The sequence below is a fragment of the Octopus bimaculoides genome, chromosome 2, assembly GCF_046866305.1.
Source record: "Octopus bimaculoides isolate indiv1 chromosome 2, ASM4686630v1, whole genome shotgun sequence".
NCBI classification, from domain to species: domain Eukaryota; kingdom Metazoa; phylum Mollusca; class Cephalopoda; order Octopoda; family Octopodidae; genus Octopus; species Octopus bimaculoides.
In genome coordinates this window covers 65,938,817-65,959,148 of record NC_142929.1, presented here as the reverse complement: position 1 = coordinate 65,959,148, position 20,332 = coordinate 65,938,817, and the positions used below count along the sequence as shown (strand labels likewise).

The following is a 20,332-nucleotide window of genomic DNA, read 5'->3' as shown; positions in this document are numbered from 1 at the left end:
GGTACAATTAATTAATTTATCAACAGTAAATATGAAGTTCATACAGGTGTAATCCATGAAATAATATAAAGTTGTTAAACTTATACTCACCTGAGATTGTAATTTTTTGTAATCATTTAGTAACATCATATTTTCTCTTTCCAACTTACTAACTTGTAAACGGTACTGCTGTAAGTTTTCCTGGAGAAAGAGAGGAGAGGTGAGAACAACATTAATCTGGTTAAATACATTTTGATAATCCAAACTGAAATGACAGATATTGTCATTTTTTATGTACTCCTAGAGGACGTTTTTGTTTACTAAATGCTTAGATAATTTCAACTGATTGAAGCTTTTTGATTCAATATATAACACCTATTAGTCAGGTCGGAAATCTTATCACACACTGAAGAGACCTGTTATTTGTACCCTGTAAACTAGTACTACCTGTATCATAGTCAAGTAGTTGGCAACTAAAACTGACACCCCTATTTGAGTAGCTTGTTACTCTTGTGAGGAGAGTATCTGGACACCCAGCAGGACTTATAACAAGGCCTATTGAAGGCCAGATGAGCTTGTGGTGGGTCAACAGGCATCCAGTTGGGGAAGGCAATGGCAAACTACTCCAATATCTTTGCCAAGAAAACATTTTGAAAATGTCAGAATTAAGCCTGTCGTATATGTATATATACGTATATGTATGTGTGTGTCTGTTTGTCCCCCCCAATATCACTTGAAAAACGCTGCTAGTGTGTTTATGTCTCTGTAACTTAGGCTTACAAAGAATAAGTTCTGGGGTTGATTTGCTCGACTAAAGGCGGTGCTCCAGCATGGCTGCAGTCAAAAGACTGAAACAAATAAAAGAGTAAAAGAGTACATAGTACATGCCTTATGAGTGAATTTGGTAGGCAAAAGTTGTGTGGAAGCCCATTGTGTGTGTGGAGTGCTGCACTGTTTGACTAGTGTTGGTTTGTTTACATCCCTGTAACTTACTGTTTCAGCAAAAGAGACTGATAGAAAAAGAGACATAAAAATAAGTCCTGGTCAATCAGTTCAACTGAAACCCTTCAAGGTGGTGCCCCAGCATGGCCACAGACCAGTGACTGAAACAAGTCAAAGAAAAGAAGATGAAAGAATAGAAAGGAACCAAGAAGTAGCAGTTAAATTTAGCTTACCTCATAAGTCATTGACAAATTGAACCTTTCCTGCCGTAATTGTTCAACTTTGGATTTATAATGGAGCATGCTGCTTACCATCTCCTCCATTCTGCAAAGACATCAAAAGGTATGGAATTAAATCACAATAATAGCGATGGTTTATGAGACAACAGACAGGAAAAATTAATGTAACAGAGGAATAAGGTGAAATATTAATAATGATGATAATTTCAAATTTTGGCACAAGGCCATCAACATTTTAGGAGCAGTGGGTTAGCTGATTACATTTACCCCAGTGCTCAGCTGGTACTTATATTATCAGCCTCGAAAGGATGTAAGGCAAAGTCCATCTCAGTGGAATTTGAACTAAAAATGATATCACCACTGGATATCATTGAAACGCTGTTAAACATTTTCTCTGACATTCTTATGATTTTGCCAGCTCACCATAATAATAATGATGATGATGATGATTTCTTTTATTGGTCATAAGGTTACTAGATAATGTTGGTTGACCCTGTGCTTTGCTTCAGAATGATCTGAATTAATCTGAGTCCCATCAAAACCAGACCTAGTGCTGACTTGCTCTATGATGTATCATGTGAGGTGGAGAGGCTATCATGGATAAGCACCAATCTCTCAGCAAGCAAGCACCCTTGCATAAACCTTTAACTCTGCTCTGAACGAAGTTATGGATCTGATGTTGCCTATTATGTTCTTCCTTTGTTCGGGTACTTCCTCAACAGCATCGCTACTCCTCTGCTTACATGACTGAATATTCTCAGTCTACTGCCAGTTGCAATAAACAGCTGCCAAGACAGTTATGAACCAGCCTAGCAAGGAAAGACCATCCAGTCTCACTGATTTGCCACTTCACAGCTGCTCAACAAATCCACTACTTCTGCTGAAATCAGTTTCTTGTAGCATTGAGTCTTCGGTAAAGAATCATCACTGGATATCATTGAATAAGTATTGTATTCTACTATCTCCAGTCTGTTGCTCTTCTCATACAGCTTGGCAAAGAGCTACTGGAAAATCAGTAGTATCTGCTTGGAATCAAACAGCACATGTCTGCTGTGGTTCACCAATGATTTGAAGTGCAACTTCACTGCCAAGCTGTACTTCCTCCACCAATACCCATTGAATGATGTCTCACTCCCTTGTGTTCCAGAGTATGTGCCTTAGAACAAGAGGCATAAGATCAAACATTGAGAATGATAGAAACAGCAGCCCAGAGTCACAACATCTGACTCAACAAAGCTCAAGCTATTGTGCAGGAGTTTTGTTACCTGTATTGGTGGGTGACCCCATTAGGTTCAGTGTCATAGTGGACGGGGCCAAAATGCCCTAAAGAGGTTGTTTCACTGTTTGTTGAGACACTGACTCCTGCATTCAGAGAAGGCATACAGCAGCCCCCACCAGCACAGAAGTGTTTACCCTAAAATGCATTTTGCATCTGGGAAGTGGTTAACAATTATTCTCACTGTAAGCACACTGCAAGTGATGCTTTCCTGTTCACCACTTTTAATCAGTTGATGAATTCCTTCTCTAATCTGGAAGAAATACTCTATAACATTTTGTGAGATGCTCTAATAATTCTGGCAATTCATCACCCTTCTCAATAAAAGCAATAATAACAACAACATTCATGATGACGATGATGACAATAATTAGGAGAAGGAGGAGAGGATGACAATGTATAATGAAATTGTGTTTGTGTGCCAAATATTTCTAGCAATAATGAGAAACAATTGCCATTATATACAACAATAAAAAGGGTTAAACATTTTAAATGATATATCCATGAATTGGATCAGAGCAATGAGGATACATCCATCAAGTGGTACATTGTTTATTAACAACAACAGCAACAACAATCACCACCAAGATGCCTAACATCTGCTGTCAGATATCACTTCCTTCCTTCCAGAACAGACCATACCTCATGTGAATTCTCATTGTTGCTCTGCTGTCACATGAAAGGATGTTTAGGAATCATAAAAGGGAATATTATTGACAATATATCAATGGAGATGTTTCTGTTGAAATTGTGCGAGGATGTGTGAATTAGTGTGTGTATGTATGTCTGCATGTGCAAAATATTTGTGTGTGTGTAATATAAATGTGTATTGTGTAGGAGATATGTACATGATATTTATATATATGCATAATGAGTGTGCGTGTGTGTGTGTGTATATATATATGAGAGAGAGTGTATGTGTGAGAGAGACAGTATATTATATATGCATATATATAAAATGTATGCATAAATATGTGTGTATGTGTATACATTCATGCAAGCACAACTATGTAGTGTGTGTATGCATATGCTCACTGCAATATATGCACATATTTATAACTGTACTGTGTACTTATATGCATACATGCCCATATGCACTGAATATGTGTGTGTTTGTGTGTGTGTCTGTGTTTAGTTAGTCTTAAACTTAACTTGTATGAAGTGATCACCTCCTTACTTTCCGCTCCATTCACACACACACACACACACACACACACACACAAGCACGCACACAAGCACATTACATCATTTTTCCAGCTCAACACAGTATTCCCAACATTCTCTTCCAATGAAAACTACCTCACTTACCTCCAATGACCTTCAAAGAAAAAATACTTCAGCCTAAAATTTCTATTCTACCACACCTTTAATTCCATTTCCCATAATAGAGAAATTTTGTTTGTTGCTGTTATTTTTTTTTCCATTTCCAATAATAGCCAAATTACTATTCTTAGATAACCAACATTAAAACTTGCCAAAAATATCCATAATCCTCCATAATAATCTTTTATGACCAAAAATCTCTGTTGTTCAAACTAATGTAGACACACACATTTGAAAAAACACATACACAACATATCTGCATTTGCAGAAAAATACAAATAAAAATACAAACATAACCCCTCACTCCCAACAAATGCTTTACCTCCATATCACACACAACTGGAATACCTAACTCCCAGTCAAACCCATCACCTAAAAATACAACATTGATTTCACCATTGTTCACTCATCTGAACGAAGATTCTCATCTTGAGAGGAAACCAGTGGTCACTATGAAGACTGGAACTTTAAATCTTCCAATTCCCACAATAAATCTTTACAAATATAAAGAGGTAACAGCACAGAGTACACTCTGAGTACTCTTTTAATATTTATTATCATCAGGGCAGTGAGCTGGCAGAATTGTTAGAATGCCAAGCAAAATGCTTAGCAGCATTTTGTCTGTCTTTATGTTCTGAGTTCAAATTCCACCGAGGTCAACTTTACCTTTCATCCTTTTAGGATAGAAAAAATAAGTATCAGGTGAGTACTAGGGTTGATGTAATCAACTTAACCCCTTCTCCTGAACTTACTGGCCTTGCACCAAAATTTGAAACCAATATTTATCATCATTATTGTTTTATTGTCCACTTTCCCCTGATCAAAAGGGCCAGGTGGAATTTGATAAGGGAGATTTTCCACAGTCAGATGCTCTTCTTGTCACCAACCTTCATCTGTTTCCAAGAAAGATTATATTTTCCCCATGACCAGACATGTTTCTCACATAAGACTGGAAATGAGAGATATCACTTGCATGACAGTGATGTTCATTTTTAACTATCATGTGATGTCAGAGCAATGAAACAGTAATACATGCCCACACATACAAAAGGGTGCTGAAAAGTTTCTGGCTTTAGTTAAAAGAAAATACTGGAGGATCAGTTAATTATGATTTTATTCAACATATTCCCCTCTCAGATTCACACAGTTATTGTGTCAGCCCTTCAGTTTTTCTAAGCCCTGTAAAAGAATTTGAAAGGTTGGGCCTCCAACCAGGCCTTTTGCAATACTCTTAAAGCCAGGAGCTTTTCTGTACCCACTTGCATATATTTGAAGAAATAAATAGGAATAGATTTTCTGACCATTTTTCTGCTTCAATAATTATACATGCAATGATTTATAAACTGCTAATTATTAAAGTGGAAAGATTACCAGAAAAGTCATTCCTATGCACTTCTTCAAATATATAATACTATACCAAGGATTTTCTATTTCTAATTCTACTCTGTGTGTGTGTGTGTGCGTGTGTGTGTGTGTGTGTGTGTGTGTGTGTGTGAGAGAGAGAGGGGAGAGAGAGAGAGAGAGAGAGGGGAGAGAGAGAGAGAGAGAGAGAGAGAGAGAGAGAAGAGAGAGAGAGAGAGAGAGAGAGAGAGGCTTCTTTCAGTTGGCGTCTAGCAAATCCAATCACAAGGCTTTGATTGGCCAGGGGCAATGCAGGGGACTGAAGCCAGAACCATGTGGTCGGGAAGGAAACTTCTAATTAACTACACCACACACAGCCATATATATATATATATATATATATATATATATATATATATATATACAGAATACTAAATGGATATCCATTAGTTTTGAAAATGAGGATTCAGTTGTAAAGTCAAATGATTTACCAGTTCACTCTATGGCATGTAAGTGGTTGAGTATTCCAAAGACACATAAAACGAGAAGATAAAGCACTTTCCTCAGTCATATAGACTTATAAGGCTGGTTTCCCAGGTTCTCTGGCATATATACTCTCTCTTGGATGGGATACTGGCCTGTCACAAGAACAGTTCTTTTTTGCCAGATGACTAGACTGAAGCAACGTGTAATGAAGTGTTTTGCTCAAGAACACAATGCATCACCTTGTCCAGGAATTGAAACCACAATCTTACAATCATGAGGCCAATACCATAACCACTAAGCCATGTATCTCTACAGACACAAGTAGGTTTAATGTAATTTACAGACAGAATCAGCAGACACAATCCATATGATAAGTTTCTGTACAGTTTCTATCCACTCATTTTCACTCACAAGGCGTAGGTTTTACTCAAGGCAATCATAAAAGATAGTTGTCATTAGTAAGTCATGTAGAGATCAAACACAAGACTTTATGATTGTGAAGCAAACTTCTTAACCATTTGGCCATGATGCATACACTCATGCATGTTAGATAGGATTCAGTTGTAAAGTCAACTGATTTACCAATTCACTCTATTGGCATGCACATACACTCACACTCACACATATATATATAAAGTTAAAACTAAAGTCAATTTGTTTGACTAAAATTTTTCAAGGAGTTGACCCAGCAGGGCCACAGTCTTGTGAAAGAAGGTAATCAGCACTTGGATAACATCTACTTATTTAGTGCTTTCGGGAATTCATCATAAATGATTTCTTATAGAAGATTCATACCTTTTATATGAGTTAGTTAAAAAAAAAAAAGACCTGGAGTTGAATTTGTTTTTTGGAGAAGTTCTTTGTCATTTTGAATCTATGATACCTATTTTTTTTTTCAACGCTTTTTTGTTGAGTGCTGCATTGAAAATACACTGACTTTCTACCCTATCAGGATTTATACTACTTACACACACACAGATGTATGTGTATCCCTGTCTGTGCATGGAAGGAAAGAGAGAGAGCAATTTGTGTTTCAGAAAAGTTACTTTAGGAAGAAATATACTTACAAATACAGAATTGTCCACACACATAAAGGGCATGTAATAGCCACAATGGTCAACCCATCCACTACCGCCTCCACCACATACTCTGGCATGCACATCATCAGATTATGTTAACAATATAAGCCATTTATTTATTCCTATCTCTCAGAGAAACTCATATATAGTTAATCTCTTATATTTATGTCTTTATGGACATTGCATTTAGTTCAAATGTTCCTCTGGAAATAAATAGACAAAGTAATTTATTTTCTTTTAGTTTAGTAAATACCTATTTATCAACCTACCTATCTATCTATGTATGTCTGTATCTCACTCTATATCTATTTATCTGTCTGTCTATCTATTTATCTCTACAACTGCATGTATCTATCCACTTATGAGGTTATCCATTATCTTTTACTATACTGTTCTATATACCTACCTCCTTATCTACCTATGTATGTACATAGCTACCTTCATAGTGATTTTTCTATTATGTTAATAGCTATCTATTTATCAACATACTTATGTATCTATATACCTAAATATCTACCTACATTTGTTTGTATTAATAACCTATGCATCTCTCTCTCTGCTTCTGAATGCATACATGTATGTAATTATGTATTTATCAGTCCGTATATATCTATATATATATATATATATATATATATATATATATATATATATATATATATATACATATATATATATATATCCCTACCTACCTGCCTGCCTGCCTGCCTACCTACCTGCCTACCTACCTACCTACCTACCTACCTACCTACATATATACAGGGTTGGCCAAAAGTCAGCTGACAGTAAATCAAAATATCTAATTCCAAGATTTATTTATGTTTAACAATTGAATGAATTTAATAAAAGCATCTAAATATGAAGCATCATGAAATTGTTCAAACTGAAGTCCTTGAGTGACACATTTTTCCATTCAAGTCAATACAGAATTACAGATAGTATTTATGGAATTTTGATTTACTGTCAGGTGACTTTCGGCCACTCATCAATTTTTTTCTCCGTATTCTTTCTGTTGAAGAGTGTAGCTCGAAATGTTAAAGACTTTCTGTATTCCCGAGCGTCAAACTAATACATCCTTTTGTTGTTTACACCACCTGTCCTCGTCTGTTGTTTTTTTTCGTACATTCTCCCATATATATATATATATATATATATATATATATATATATATATATATAAATAATTAACTTTACATCTATCTGTCATTGTTACTGCTACCATCATCCCCATCCTCCTCCTCTTCCTTTCACATACATTTTTTTCATACTGGCATGGGCTGGACAAGTAGTTACAGTGCAAGTCCACTCTTATTTGGAGTTACTGCCCTCTTAGATGGTCAGAGGATCACATTTCACTTACTTGTTCTACTTTTGGTATGGCTTCTATTGCTAGTTACTCTTCCTATCACCAACCACTTTGTAGAGTAAACTGGGTGCATTTTACATGGCACCAGCACTAGAGAGTTTGCCATATCCTCAGCAAGACTAACAAGTCCTCTTTTCTCCTTGTTTCTGTTTATTTGCCAACCACTTTACAATGTATACTTGGTGCATTTTATCATAACACCAGCACTAGAGAGATTGCCTTGTCTTTAGGAAGACTAAAGAGCCCTCTTTAGTCTACTGTTTCCATTCATTCTTTCACTAGCAGCAAAGGGTTGTCTCAACTAAACAAAACTAAAGAGTGTTCTCTCTTCCCTGCACTGTTTCTGTACAGCAATATCCCTCTTTATCACACAACTAAGTAGGAAGGGAGCCTGTGCAGGGAGGGTAACAGAAAATAAATATAGAGAATCAGAGTGATAAGAGAAAGATGATAGAAAAGAGTAAAGAAAGAGAGAGTGAAGGAGTGATAAATACCTACATGACAGTTATTGTTAAGGAGGTTGAATAGAAGCAACATGACAAAGAAGGTGAGAAGAGAAAATTAAGGAAGAGAACCAAAATGATAGGGTGATGGAAATGAGAGTAAAGGAGGATAAGTAGACGAGAGAGAGAGAGAGAGATCATGATTATTGGTAAGAAGACTGGTTGGATAGAAACAGAATGAGCAGTATGATAGGTGAAGAGAGAGTGACAGGGTTAGAGAGAGAAGGTGATGGAAGAGAGCGACAAAAAAGAGGGTATGATGTTGGGAAAGAGAATGCGTTGGGGAGAGAGAGTGATGGGTGTCACTAATCTTGCATATAAGAGGGAGATAGATAGATAGATAGAGAGAGAGACACACACACTAAGAGAGAGAGACACACACACTAAGAGAGACGCACACACACACACACTAAGAGAGACGCACACACACACACTAAGAGAGACGCACACACACACACTAAGAGAGAACAAGAGATTAATGGATGTCAGCAATGAGGAATAGAGGATAGCAAAGAGCGTGTGTGTGTGTGTGGGTGGGTGTGTATGTGTGTGTGAAAGAGAGAGCGAGAGAGAAGAGGATGGATAGCAATAAATAAATTCTAATGATAAAGTGGGTGGGGGAACTGAATATGAATAGACCCAATACACTGTATTCCTTCATTATACAAGTATCAGTAATTGAAGTAAATAGTTCTAAACATTTAGTCTATTATTCTAGCATTTTAACAATTTTACAACTGACAAAAACAAGATTTTTTTCTTGTTAATTCATTTAAAATTTTCTTCCTTGATTTTGCCTTCATTACAAATATATAGTTAAGAGAACACACTAGTAATTCTACCAAATTATAAATATTTTAAGTTAATAATAAGTCACTTTTTAAAATCTATGCTGTATAACTTTTATGTTAGCATCATGGTTTAGTTTAAATTCCTAAATGTTGAGCCAATGGAAGAGCCTCTACATTTTCACTTGATCTGCTGGAAATAGTAGACAACTTTCCCCTCACATCATACCCCACAGTTCTTTAAAAAAGAAACAACACATATTATAGTCATATTGTAATCTTGACAAAAAGGATAAGATAGTCCCTTTGGTCAAAAGTATGCTCATCCAGGATAATCTGGGGCTAAGCATCAACTGTCCTATCCATCATTTAATGAGAGAATCTCTGCATAGTTGATTGAACTGCTAGAAATATTGCTGGCTATCACACACTCTCTCAAATATATATATATGTGGTCTGATCAATAAGTATCCAGACTGCTACTATAGTAACGAAGCTAAAACATGCAGAGTGAAGCCACTTGACACAGATTGACCTTGAACTCTGCTGTTGCATGAAGTTTTAATGTTTAGAGTAGTGCTTGGAAGGAAGGTGTATAGCGTGTGATCATCACATTGACCATGACAGAGAAAGTTGAGCAGAGAATCAGCATCAAATTTTGCCAAAAGCTTGGCGATATCTGCTCAGAGGCTTACACAAAGTTCTCAAAAAGTTTTTATCATTCCCAACACAATCAAGGAAACTTGTGCAACTGAAACCCGAGTGTCTTTTCAGTCAGCTGAAAGCAGTTTTGGCACAAACTTGGCAGACACGCATCTCATACCCAAATCTTCAGTGACGATGGACTGAGCTGACCTGTAACTCAGTTAAAACTCTCCAAAACCACATAACTCTGACTATATATAAAGACGCATGGAGAATATAGCAAATACATTTAGAAAAATGGTTGTCCCCATTTGTAAAACTACAAAGAGGAGGATAGATATCCCAGTATCAATTGATTTTGCTTTCTGTGCTGAATTGGCACTTAAAGCTCATCAGCTAAGCTTACTACATAAACTATTTTTGAAAATATATTTACTTTTCTGTTTGCGCCTGTTCTGCTGAAGGCCCCGTGAGTTTCAAATGAACATTAACAAGCAATAATTCAAATAAGTTATCATTATCTTTAAAAAATAATGATGTTTTAATTCTTCTTTCAAGCAAACAGGTACATATTGTATCCTGGATTATGCTTGCTGGCCAATTTATCATTTTTTTAAAAGATAATGATAACTTATTTGAATTTTGAATTTATGCCTGCTTGCTAATGTTCATTTAGAAGTTGTGAGGCCTTCAGCTAAACAAACGCCCATGGAGAGGTAAATATATTAAAAAAAATAAGGTAGCAAGCCTAGCTGATGAGCTTTAAGTGTCAATTCAGCACAGAAAGTGAAATCAACTGATACTGGAATATCTACCCTTCTCTTTATAGCTTTACAATTGGGGATGACTATTTTTCTAAATATATTTACTACATTCTCCGTGTATATTTACATATAGTGAGAGATGTGTGGTTTTGGAGAATTTTAACTCTTCTTTCAAACAAACAGGTGCATATTGTACCCTGACTTTATAATATATATAAAATGAATGGTTTGCACCTGGTAGCTTACTGGGATCAATGCTAGATGTGTCGAAACAATTGTTGTGATTAATAAATTCTCGTACATTCCATCTTCTATTTGCTGTGTGTGTGTATATATACATATATATATATGTGGAGGCGCAATGGCCCAGTGGTTAGGGCAGCGGACTCACAGTCATAGGATCACGGTTTCGATTCCCAGACCGGGCGTTGTGAGTGTTTACTGAGCGAAAAACACCTAAAGCTCCACGAGGCTCTGGCAGGGGATGGTGGCGAACCTCGCTGTACTCTTCCACCACAACTTTCTCTCACTCTTACTTCCTGTTTCTGTTGTGCCTGTAATTCAAAGGGTCAGCCTTGTCACACTGTCATGCTGAATATCCCCAAGAACTACATTAAGGGTACACGTGTCTGTGGAGTGCTCAACCACTTGCACGTTAATTTCACGAGCAGGCTGTTTCGTTGATCGGATCAACTGGAACCCTCGACGTCGTAAGCGATGGAGTGCCAACAAAAAAAAAAATATATATATATATATACGCACACATACAATACAAGATATAAATAATGGCCATTATATATACCTTATTTATATCTTGTCTTGTATATCACTGTGTAAAAAACAAGTATAACTGGGAATACAACAGTGTTGAACTATAACCTTAGACTGTGCCATAAGCATATGTAGAGTTCTTTCCTAATCTAAAAAATTTCGATAGACTGGTGTATTTGTATCAACAGAGAGAGCTTACAAAGTATTTTGCCCAGATTAATAATAATTATATATATATGTATATATATATATATATATATATATATATATATATATAATTATTATTAATCTGGGCAAAATATATATATATATATATATATATATATATATATATATATATATATATCCCAGCTTTTTCTCTCTCTCCTATCACTCATTATTCACATTCATCACTCACAATCTTTAACCACTACACATCTTCATTATCATCCATCAAACACAGTTTGTTTCTATGTGTGTAGATGTGTGTGTGCATGTGTCTCCCTCTATCTCTCTGTCTTTCTCTTATCAGATGAAGCAGTCATGTCTAGAATGCCTTTGATCGACAACAGTATATAAATACATCCAATCATAGATTAGTGTTCAAAAGGGAATTTAATTTCTTACTCATATCATATTGAATATCCTGTTTGCCATGTTTTCTAAATTCTTCAGCATCCATTTTGCTTCATATATATATATATATATATATATATCATCATCATCATCATCATCATCGTTTAACGTCCGCTTTCCATGCTAGCATGGGTTGGACGATTTGACTGAGGACTGGTAAAACCGGATGGCAACACCAGGCTCCAGTCTGATTTGGCAGAGTTTCTACAGCTGGATGCCCTTCCTAACGCCAACCACTCAGAGAGTGTAGTGGGTGCTTTTACGTGTCACCCGCACGAAAACGGCCACGCTCGAAATGGTGTCTTTTATGTGCCACCCGCACAAGCCAGTCCAGGGGCACTGGCAACGATCTCGCTCGAAAATCCTACAGGAGCCAGTCAGGCGGTACTGGCAACGGCCACGCTCAAAATGGTGCATCTCATGTGCCACCCGCACAAGAACCAGTCCAGGGGCACTGGCAACGATCTTACTTGGCTTGCCGGGTCTTCTCACGCACAGCACATTTCCAAAGGTATCGGTCAGTAGTCATCGCCTCGGTGAGGCCCAATGTACGAAGGTCTTGCCTCACCACCTCAGCCCAGGTCTTCCTGGGCCTACCTCTTCCACGGGTTCCCTCAACTGTTAGGGTGTGGCACTTTTTCACGCAGCTATCCTCCTCCATTCTCACCACATGTCCATACCAGCGCAATCGTCTCTCTTGCACGCCACAACTGATGCTTCTAATGTTCAGCTTTTCTCTCAAGATACTTACACTCTGACGGGTATTCACATTGAGATTGACATTACACACACCACGCACACACATATATATATACATACATGTGTATGTGTGTGTATATATATATATATATATATATATATATATATATTTTTGACATTTCTCTTTATTACTTCTTTATCTGTTGCTGTTTTCTCCCAGTGATATAACACAACTCAAAAGTGGTTTATGCTTTTAGTTTCATCAGTTGGTATCATACTGGATATGGAAATTGCTAGTAGTTTCAACATCGATATTTTAACTGGCCAATCAAGTATAAAAATGCTGCTACCAACACTGCATTAACAGTATATGAAATCTTTATATGATGAAAGTTTCAAAATATCAATCTGCTCAATACCTCAATGTAATCATAAAGGAAAATAATGCAAAGAGGCAAATATGATAGTTTAGTTTCTGTTATATCTCCAGTTTATTTGGTTTTGCAATGATTTGTTATTTAAATAAAATTTATTTTGCATGGATTGTTAGAGATAATAAGGATATAAAACAGTCAAATATAAAGCACAGACATTTTTCAACAATTAGGTTAACGGAGCAAATCGAGCACATGCTTTGATTGAGATGTGAATGTAACAAATAACAGCAGGTATATTGTTCTTCATACTTCAAACATCAAAGCCTTTTTAAAATTAATCAGGTGATGCAGTGATGCTCTAGCTTCAAGAAAGAAATATTTTCTGTTAAGTAATCAAATATAATATATGTTACTGTGTGACTTTGTATAACAGAAAGTTATGCATTAAAATAAAATGCTTATGAGAGAATAAAAAACAAAACAAAAGCAAACTAGGAGCTGATTACTACTGAAAATCATTCAACATCATTATCATATTTGTTTGATATCCACTGGTATGAGTTTGGTTTTATTGAGGCAGATTTTCTCTGACTGGATGCTTTTTCTGTTACCAATCTGCACCTTTTTCCAAGCACAGTAATATTTCCTCTTGATGAGACATGTTTTTGCAGAAGATTGGAGACAAATAACACTGCTTATGCAACAGTGACGTTCATTTACAACTATTGTTGTAAATGGACACCCACAGGACACACACATCCATATACATTTGCAAATATCTACATACATACTGGGAAGAGTGGTGAACAAAAAAGTGTCTTGAATTAAGAATACATAGACTGTTTATAAATAAAATATATCAGTTTGATCAATATAGCGAATAATCAAGGAAGAAAATAATATGTAATGGGAAATATATATCATTTTACAATTTGAGTTTGAACCCTGCCAAGATGGGCATTGCCACTTATCTACTTGTGATTTGTAAATACCAGGATTGGTATTGATCCATTTCTCTAATTTGTCTAGTATTGTGCATTTATTTCATTATTACCACCTTCAGGTTCAATCAAACCAAAACTGAAGCACTATGAACCAAAAAGGGAGTCTCTATATCGGGGGTCAGCAAACTTCTTATCATTACCTCCTTCGTGGAATCATTAATAACTTATTGGACCCAGTGGAGGTGCAATGGCCCAGTGGTTAGGGCAGTGGACTCGCGGTTTCGATTCCCAGACCGGGCGTTGTGAGTGTTTATTGAGCGAAAGCACCTAAAGCTCCACGTGGCTCTGGCAGGGGATGGTGGCGAATCCCGCTGTACTCTTTCACCACAACTTTCTCTCACTCTTACTTCCTGTTTCTGTTGTGCCCGTAATTCAAAGGGTCAGCCTTGTCACACTGTGTCACGCTGAATATCCCCGAGAACTACATTAAGGGTACATGTGTCAGTGGAGTGCTCAGCCACTTGCACGTTAATTTCATGAGCAGGCTGTTCTGTTGATCGGATCAACTGGAACCCTCGACGTCGTAAGTGACGGAGTGCCAACAACAACAAAATATTGAATCCATCATGCAAATATCTAAAATATAATTAAAAAGTATGATTAATAAAAAAAAAAAAACATCTTGATTTAAAAACAATAATTCCTTTGTTCCTTTGTGTCATTACAATTTTTTAATAAGAAATCATCATCATCATCATCGTTTAACGTCCGCTTTTAGTGAAAATATTTGATGAAATTGACAGAGAACGATAAAAATTCAGTCATATTATATTGGTATAGTCAAAATAACTAATGTAAAATATATGTTTGGTCAGCACTGGTCACTAATTTCCAGCTAACTATTTATTGCATCAATAGTTAGCTGGAAAAAGGTGACTTTTAACCTTAAATTATTGCACTCTTCCAGATCCCATTCACTAATTCTTTAACCTTAATGCTCAAAATGACATCAAATTGTTATGTCATTATATCACATCAAGTTGTTATTATCTCACCAAATGATATTAAATTGTTATTATGTCACAAAATGACAAAGTTATTGCTATGTCACTAACATCAAGTTGTTATGTCTCTGACATCAAGTTGTTATGTCTCTGACATCAAGTTGTTATGTCTCTGACATCAAGTTGTTATGTCTCTGACATCAAGTTGTTATGTCTCTGACATCAAGTTGTTATGTCTCTGACATCAAGTTGTTATGTCTCTGACATCAAGTTGTTATGTCTCTGACATCAAGTTGTTATGTCTCTGACATCAAGCTGTTATGTCACTGACATCAAGCTGTTATGTCACTGACATCAAGCTGTTATGTCACTGACATCAAGTTGTTATGTCTCTGACATCAAGTTGTTGTTATAGTAAGTACCATCAAGCTATTATGTAACCAAAACAATATCAAGTTTACATAATGACATCAAAATAACATAAATGTGACCATTTTTAATGAAAATTTTGGAGTTTCTCAGTTGCAGATTAGCAACATTTTGCCAGATATAGAACAAATCAACAGAATACATGCAGCTGATGTAGAGAATCTTTTATTATAAACATCACATTCTTCTGATCATTGCAACACTCAAGAGTTGTAGGGTAGGGGTAGAATTATGTAATTGCCAGCATGTACATGTGCACAGTGAACATATATGTTTCACATAATATAAATTCACTCAATTCCCATCTGCATTAACACCAGATTTTTCTTGATGAAGCACCCATAACAGCAGAAATACAAAAACAGAATCCCACACATGCACATACATTTATTTAAAAAAAAATTTTAACATAAAAACATATGGAAACACTACTCTTGAGCCATTAAAAGAAAAAAAGAAAGAAAACAAGAAAAATTTTAGAAGACGACTTGTGAGAGTAGGCAAAGATGATGGTGGTGGGAGTGGTTTTAAGAATGTCAAGTTTTTATCAGAGAAATCATCATTCTAATACTAACAGCAAGGAAACTGCAGTATGATTAGTATTGGAAGTATGAGAGCAAGGCCCCCACCCCAACGCATACCATTCTTCATACCCAAACACAATCAGTATAATGACAGAATGAGGATATTTCTAAGAAGTACACATCTACCTACTGTACAAACTAAATATTCCTAGTGATAATGTTGTGTCTAAATTTATATATATATATATATATATAAAAAAAAAAAATCATCAACATTATCATCATTATTATTATTATTATTTATATTTTATTTATATTTTTTGAGGCAGAACTTTCTGGCAATAACAACCTATGAAGATGTGTTATTCACTTATTTATCATAACATTATCATCTAAAACAAACAGACATGTACATGCACATACACACACACACACATACACACATGCACACAAAACACTCATCTAATTTTATCACATAAAAGATTAAAAAACAAAGCAGGTTGAATTCAGCTTTATGCCCAACTATATAATATTACATGGATATTATAATTATATTCTCTTGTCAAAAAGTAAGCTTGTTTTTGTTTGTGTTCTCTTTCTTTCTTTGTTTTTTTTTTTACTATCATGGACGCAACTTCTTTGATTTACCTCAATTTACTAACCACACACATAATGCAGAAGAAAGAAAAAAAAAAGAATGAAAAAAAAAAAAAAGAAACTGTTAATTTCTTGGTAATTTTGCATTTTTCCATTACAGTTTTTTGAAAATATTGAGATTAAGCTATTGTCACAAGAAAACAGAATATATATATATATATATATATATATATATATAAGTATGTGTGTGTGTATGTATGTATATATGTGCGTATGTGTGTATGTGTATGTATGTGTGTGTATATATACATATATATATATATATATATATATATATATATATAATATACATACATACATATATATTTTTATATGGTTATATGTGTTTGTGTGTGTGTGTATGTTCATTTAGCTGTTGCTATTTTAGAATCACAAAGCATGTGGGTGTATACATATATACACACATTAATTTAACAGTTGTTTCATGTTTCTAAAGTAACAACACACACCCACAATCTAAACAACAACAACAACAATGGCAACCTTTAATGTGTTTAATCAAGTGGAAGTGTTGAAAAGAGAATGTAGAATACATATTGATTATTTTTGCTTACACATCTGTTTATATTTATTTTTTAAAAGGAACACACCATTCAATAATGTTGCCCATATCTGTGGTGTTTCACAGAATCTAATTTACACCATTTTTAGATAAATTATGTGAAGAATCAGCGTTTTTTTTTTTCCCTACAACCTCTTGCTTTTGTTTTTATAAAGATATATTGTTTTCTTTTTACACGCCACTCCCCATCCATAACATATTTCTTTATCATGTCACAGTGTCTTTCTATGAAGCATTAATGTAGTGCCACCGAATTGTCAGTGTGACATGTGATTCTACTTGGAACTCTTTCCTTTTGCTTTGTTCTTTGTCCATTTAGGAATTCTTTCATTCTTCTACTCCTTTTAGTCACTGGACTGTGGCCATGTGGCAAGACACCTGGGGTACAATCTTCAAGGGGGGTTATCAATTATTTCAGTATCATGCCTTTAAGCAACTTAGGTCTGGTTATAAAATGGGAGTGGCAAGCTATGCGGGGGGGGGGGATATTGTCAATTATATCAACCTTATGTGCTTAAGAGTGGAAGTGCAATGGCCCAGTGGTCATATTGGTCATAGGATCGCGGTTTCGATTCCCAGACCAGGCGATGTGAGTGTTTATTGAGCGAAAATACCTAAAGCTCCATGAGGCTCCGGCAGGGGATGGCGGTGAACCCTGCCGTACTCCTTCACCACAACTTTCTTTCACTCTTACTTCCTGTTTCAGTTGTGCCTGTAATTCAAAGCGTCAGCCTTGTCACACTGTTTCACGTTGAATATCCCCGAGAACTACGTTAAGGGTACACGTGTCTGTGGAGTGCTCAGCTACTTACACATTAATTTCACGAGCAGGCTGTTCCGTTGATCGGATCAACTAGAACCCTCGATGTCGTAAGCGACGGAGTGCCAACAACAACATATGCTTAAGAGCTTTGCCATGCCATCATACAGTTCTTTGTTCAAACCCACAGAATGGTACCTAGGGTAAGTGACTTCCGTCATAACTTCAGGTAACCTAGGTCTTGTTATAAAATTAGGAGTACCAAACCATACTGGAGTGTTGTCAATTATATCAATCTCTTGTGTGTAAGGGCTTTTCTTTGCAATCACATAAGCTTGTGTTCAAACCCTCTGTATGGTGCCTTGGATATATGTCTTCTATTATAACTTTGGGTAATCCAAGTCTTGTTATAAAATTGGGAGTAGCAAATCATACAGGGTGTTGTTATATCAATGTCTTGTGTGTAAGGGCTTTGCTTTACAATCACAAAATTCTGTGAAAAAAACCCGCTGCATGGCACCTTGGGTATGTGTCTTCTATCATAACTCCAAGCACTCAGGCCATGTAAGAAAGTTTGAGTTAAGTATGTCAAGCTGCAGTTTCTGTCCTATTTTATTCCATCAACCTTAGAAATTCAATGCTATCAGTACAAAAGTCCTTATTATTCAACTGATACTTATTTCTGCAGCTCCAGAATGAGGAATGGCAAAGCTGACAAAGTGGGATCTGAAGTTAGAATAGAAAGGGATATAACAGTCACACTATTTTGTTTGACACTGTACTATCCTATCCACAGCCTTATACTGAAGAATTGGTTCTTTTTCTATACAAAGAAGAATAAAACTGTGTAATCAAATAAGTGATGAAAAAGTTGGATAAGAGAAAGATAAAACTATTTGCCTAAAATATCTAAGCACTTTACATATATCTTGTGAAGATTATTCAATACAACAAGAAAAAGAATAATGTTTTTAAGACTATCAAAAAAATGATTCCATCATATTGATAAAATTGGCTTTCTGCAAAGCTCTACAGTTATGCCATAAAAATGGTATTTATGGTGGTATGTTCAGATGTGTTTTTAATATTTTATTACTGTTTAGGAGAGGTGGGTGGAAAAGGAGGCAGAGGGGAAGAGGAGGTGGTGTATATGGACAAGTGACAGTGCCTGTAAATGTTGCAGGCCTTCCAGATTGGTAGGGTCAACATAGTTGTTATTTAGTTTGTACTCCTGCACATTGATGCCTGTTGAGGAGTGGGGTAAACATGGATAAGGACAAGGTTCCAGGTGGATTGTAGAAATGATGGTGGAAGGAAGGACTGGGTTAAAAATGCTCAATGAGTTTTAGGATGTCATACTCAAGAACAAGTAAGTACAATGGGTAGGTAGAAAGAAGTAGCATATAGCTTGTTAATTCAAAGAAGTAGGAGCTGTTCTAATAATCTGAGAGAGAGAGGGAGGGAAGAACATAGTGTGGATATGCATTTATAGTATGTTGGTGAATCTTTTGCAACTAGTTGACTTTTCTGCATCTATAGCATTTGCACCTTTCCCCAAGGTATTAGCAATCCAGGTGAAAGTAAACTGGCCACTGGTAGTTGAAGTTTGGTCAGAAATTTAATGTCCAAGAAGGTGAATTTTAGTGTGGAATTAAGAAGGTGATATATGAAGTATGGCTGCAGGAGAAAGCTGATTTGCATGTAACATGAAAAGAAAAAGATTTCTGAGTGCAAATAGAAGAAAATGGATATACTAAAACAATGTAATTATATAATAAAAAGCAATTTAGAGATGGAATTCTGAAAAAGAAGCAAAAAAAAAAAAGTCGAGGGGAGGTGGTGTGATTATGTCAGCAGGCTAAGTGATTTTGTTTTTGTTGTTAAATTATTGTTATTCCATCAGTCTGAGAACATATGACTGAAGAATATTTCTTAAAAGAAAAATAGAACAAGACAGGGTGATGGGGAAGGAAGATAGAGAGCAAAGGAGAGACAAAGAGAAAGCAAGAGAGAAAAATAGAGTGAGTGAGAATGTGTGTGATTGTATGTGTGTGAGCGTGCATGTGTGTGAAGATAAATAGAATGAATGTGGGTAGGAGAAGCATGTAGCTAGTTAATTCACTAGTTGAGGCCTGTTATAGTAGAGTTAGGAGGGGGCAGAAAGTAAAAGGATAAAAGAAAAAGCAAGCCAATTAGTTGTTTTCCAACATCTCTGGCATTCATGCCTTTCCCAAAGGTATTAACCATGTCAGAGAAATAA

At 35.8% G+C, this 20,332-nt stretch overlaps 1 protein-coding gene across 2 annotated transcripts in view; it reads right to left on the bottom strand.

Moving 5' to 3' along the window:
• Positions 1–20,332, bottom strand: part of LOC106868679 (uncharacterized) — a 150,103-nt gene that overhangs the window by 26,234 nt on the left and 103,537 nt on the right. For both annotated transcript variants that reach the window (XM_052977691.2, XM_089346589.1), the window contains exons 3-4: positions 1,155–1,245; positions 91–180 (exon numbers count right to left, since the gene is read on the bottom strand). In XM_052977691.2, coding sequence (XP_052833651.2) covers positions 91–180; positions 1,155–1,245 — 181 coding nt within the window. The remainder of the gene's footprint in view (positions 1–90; positions 181–1,154; positions 1,246–20,332) is intronic.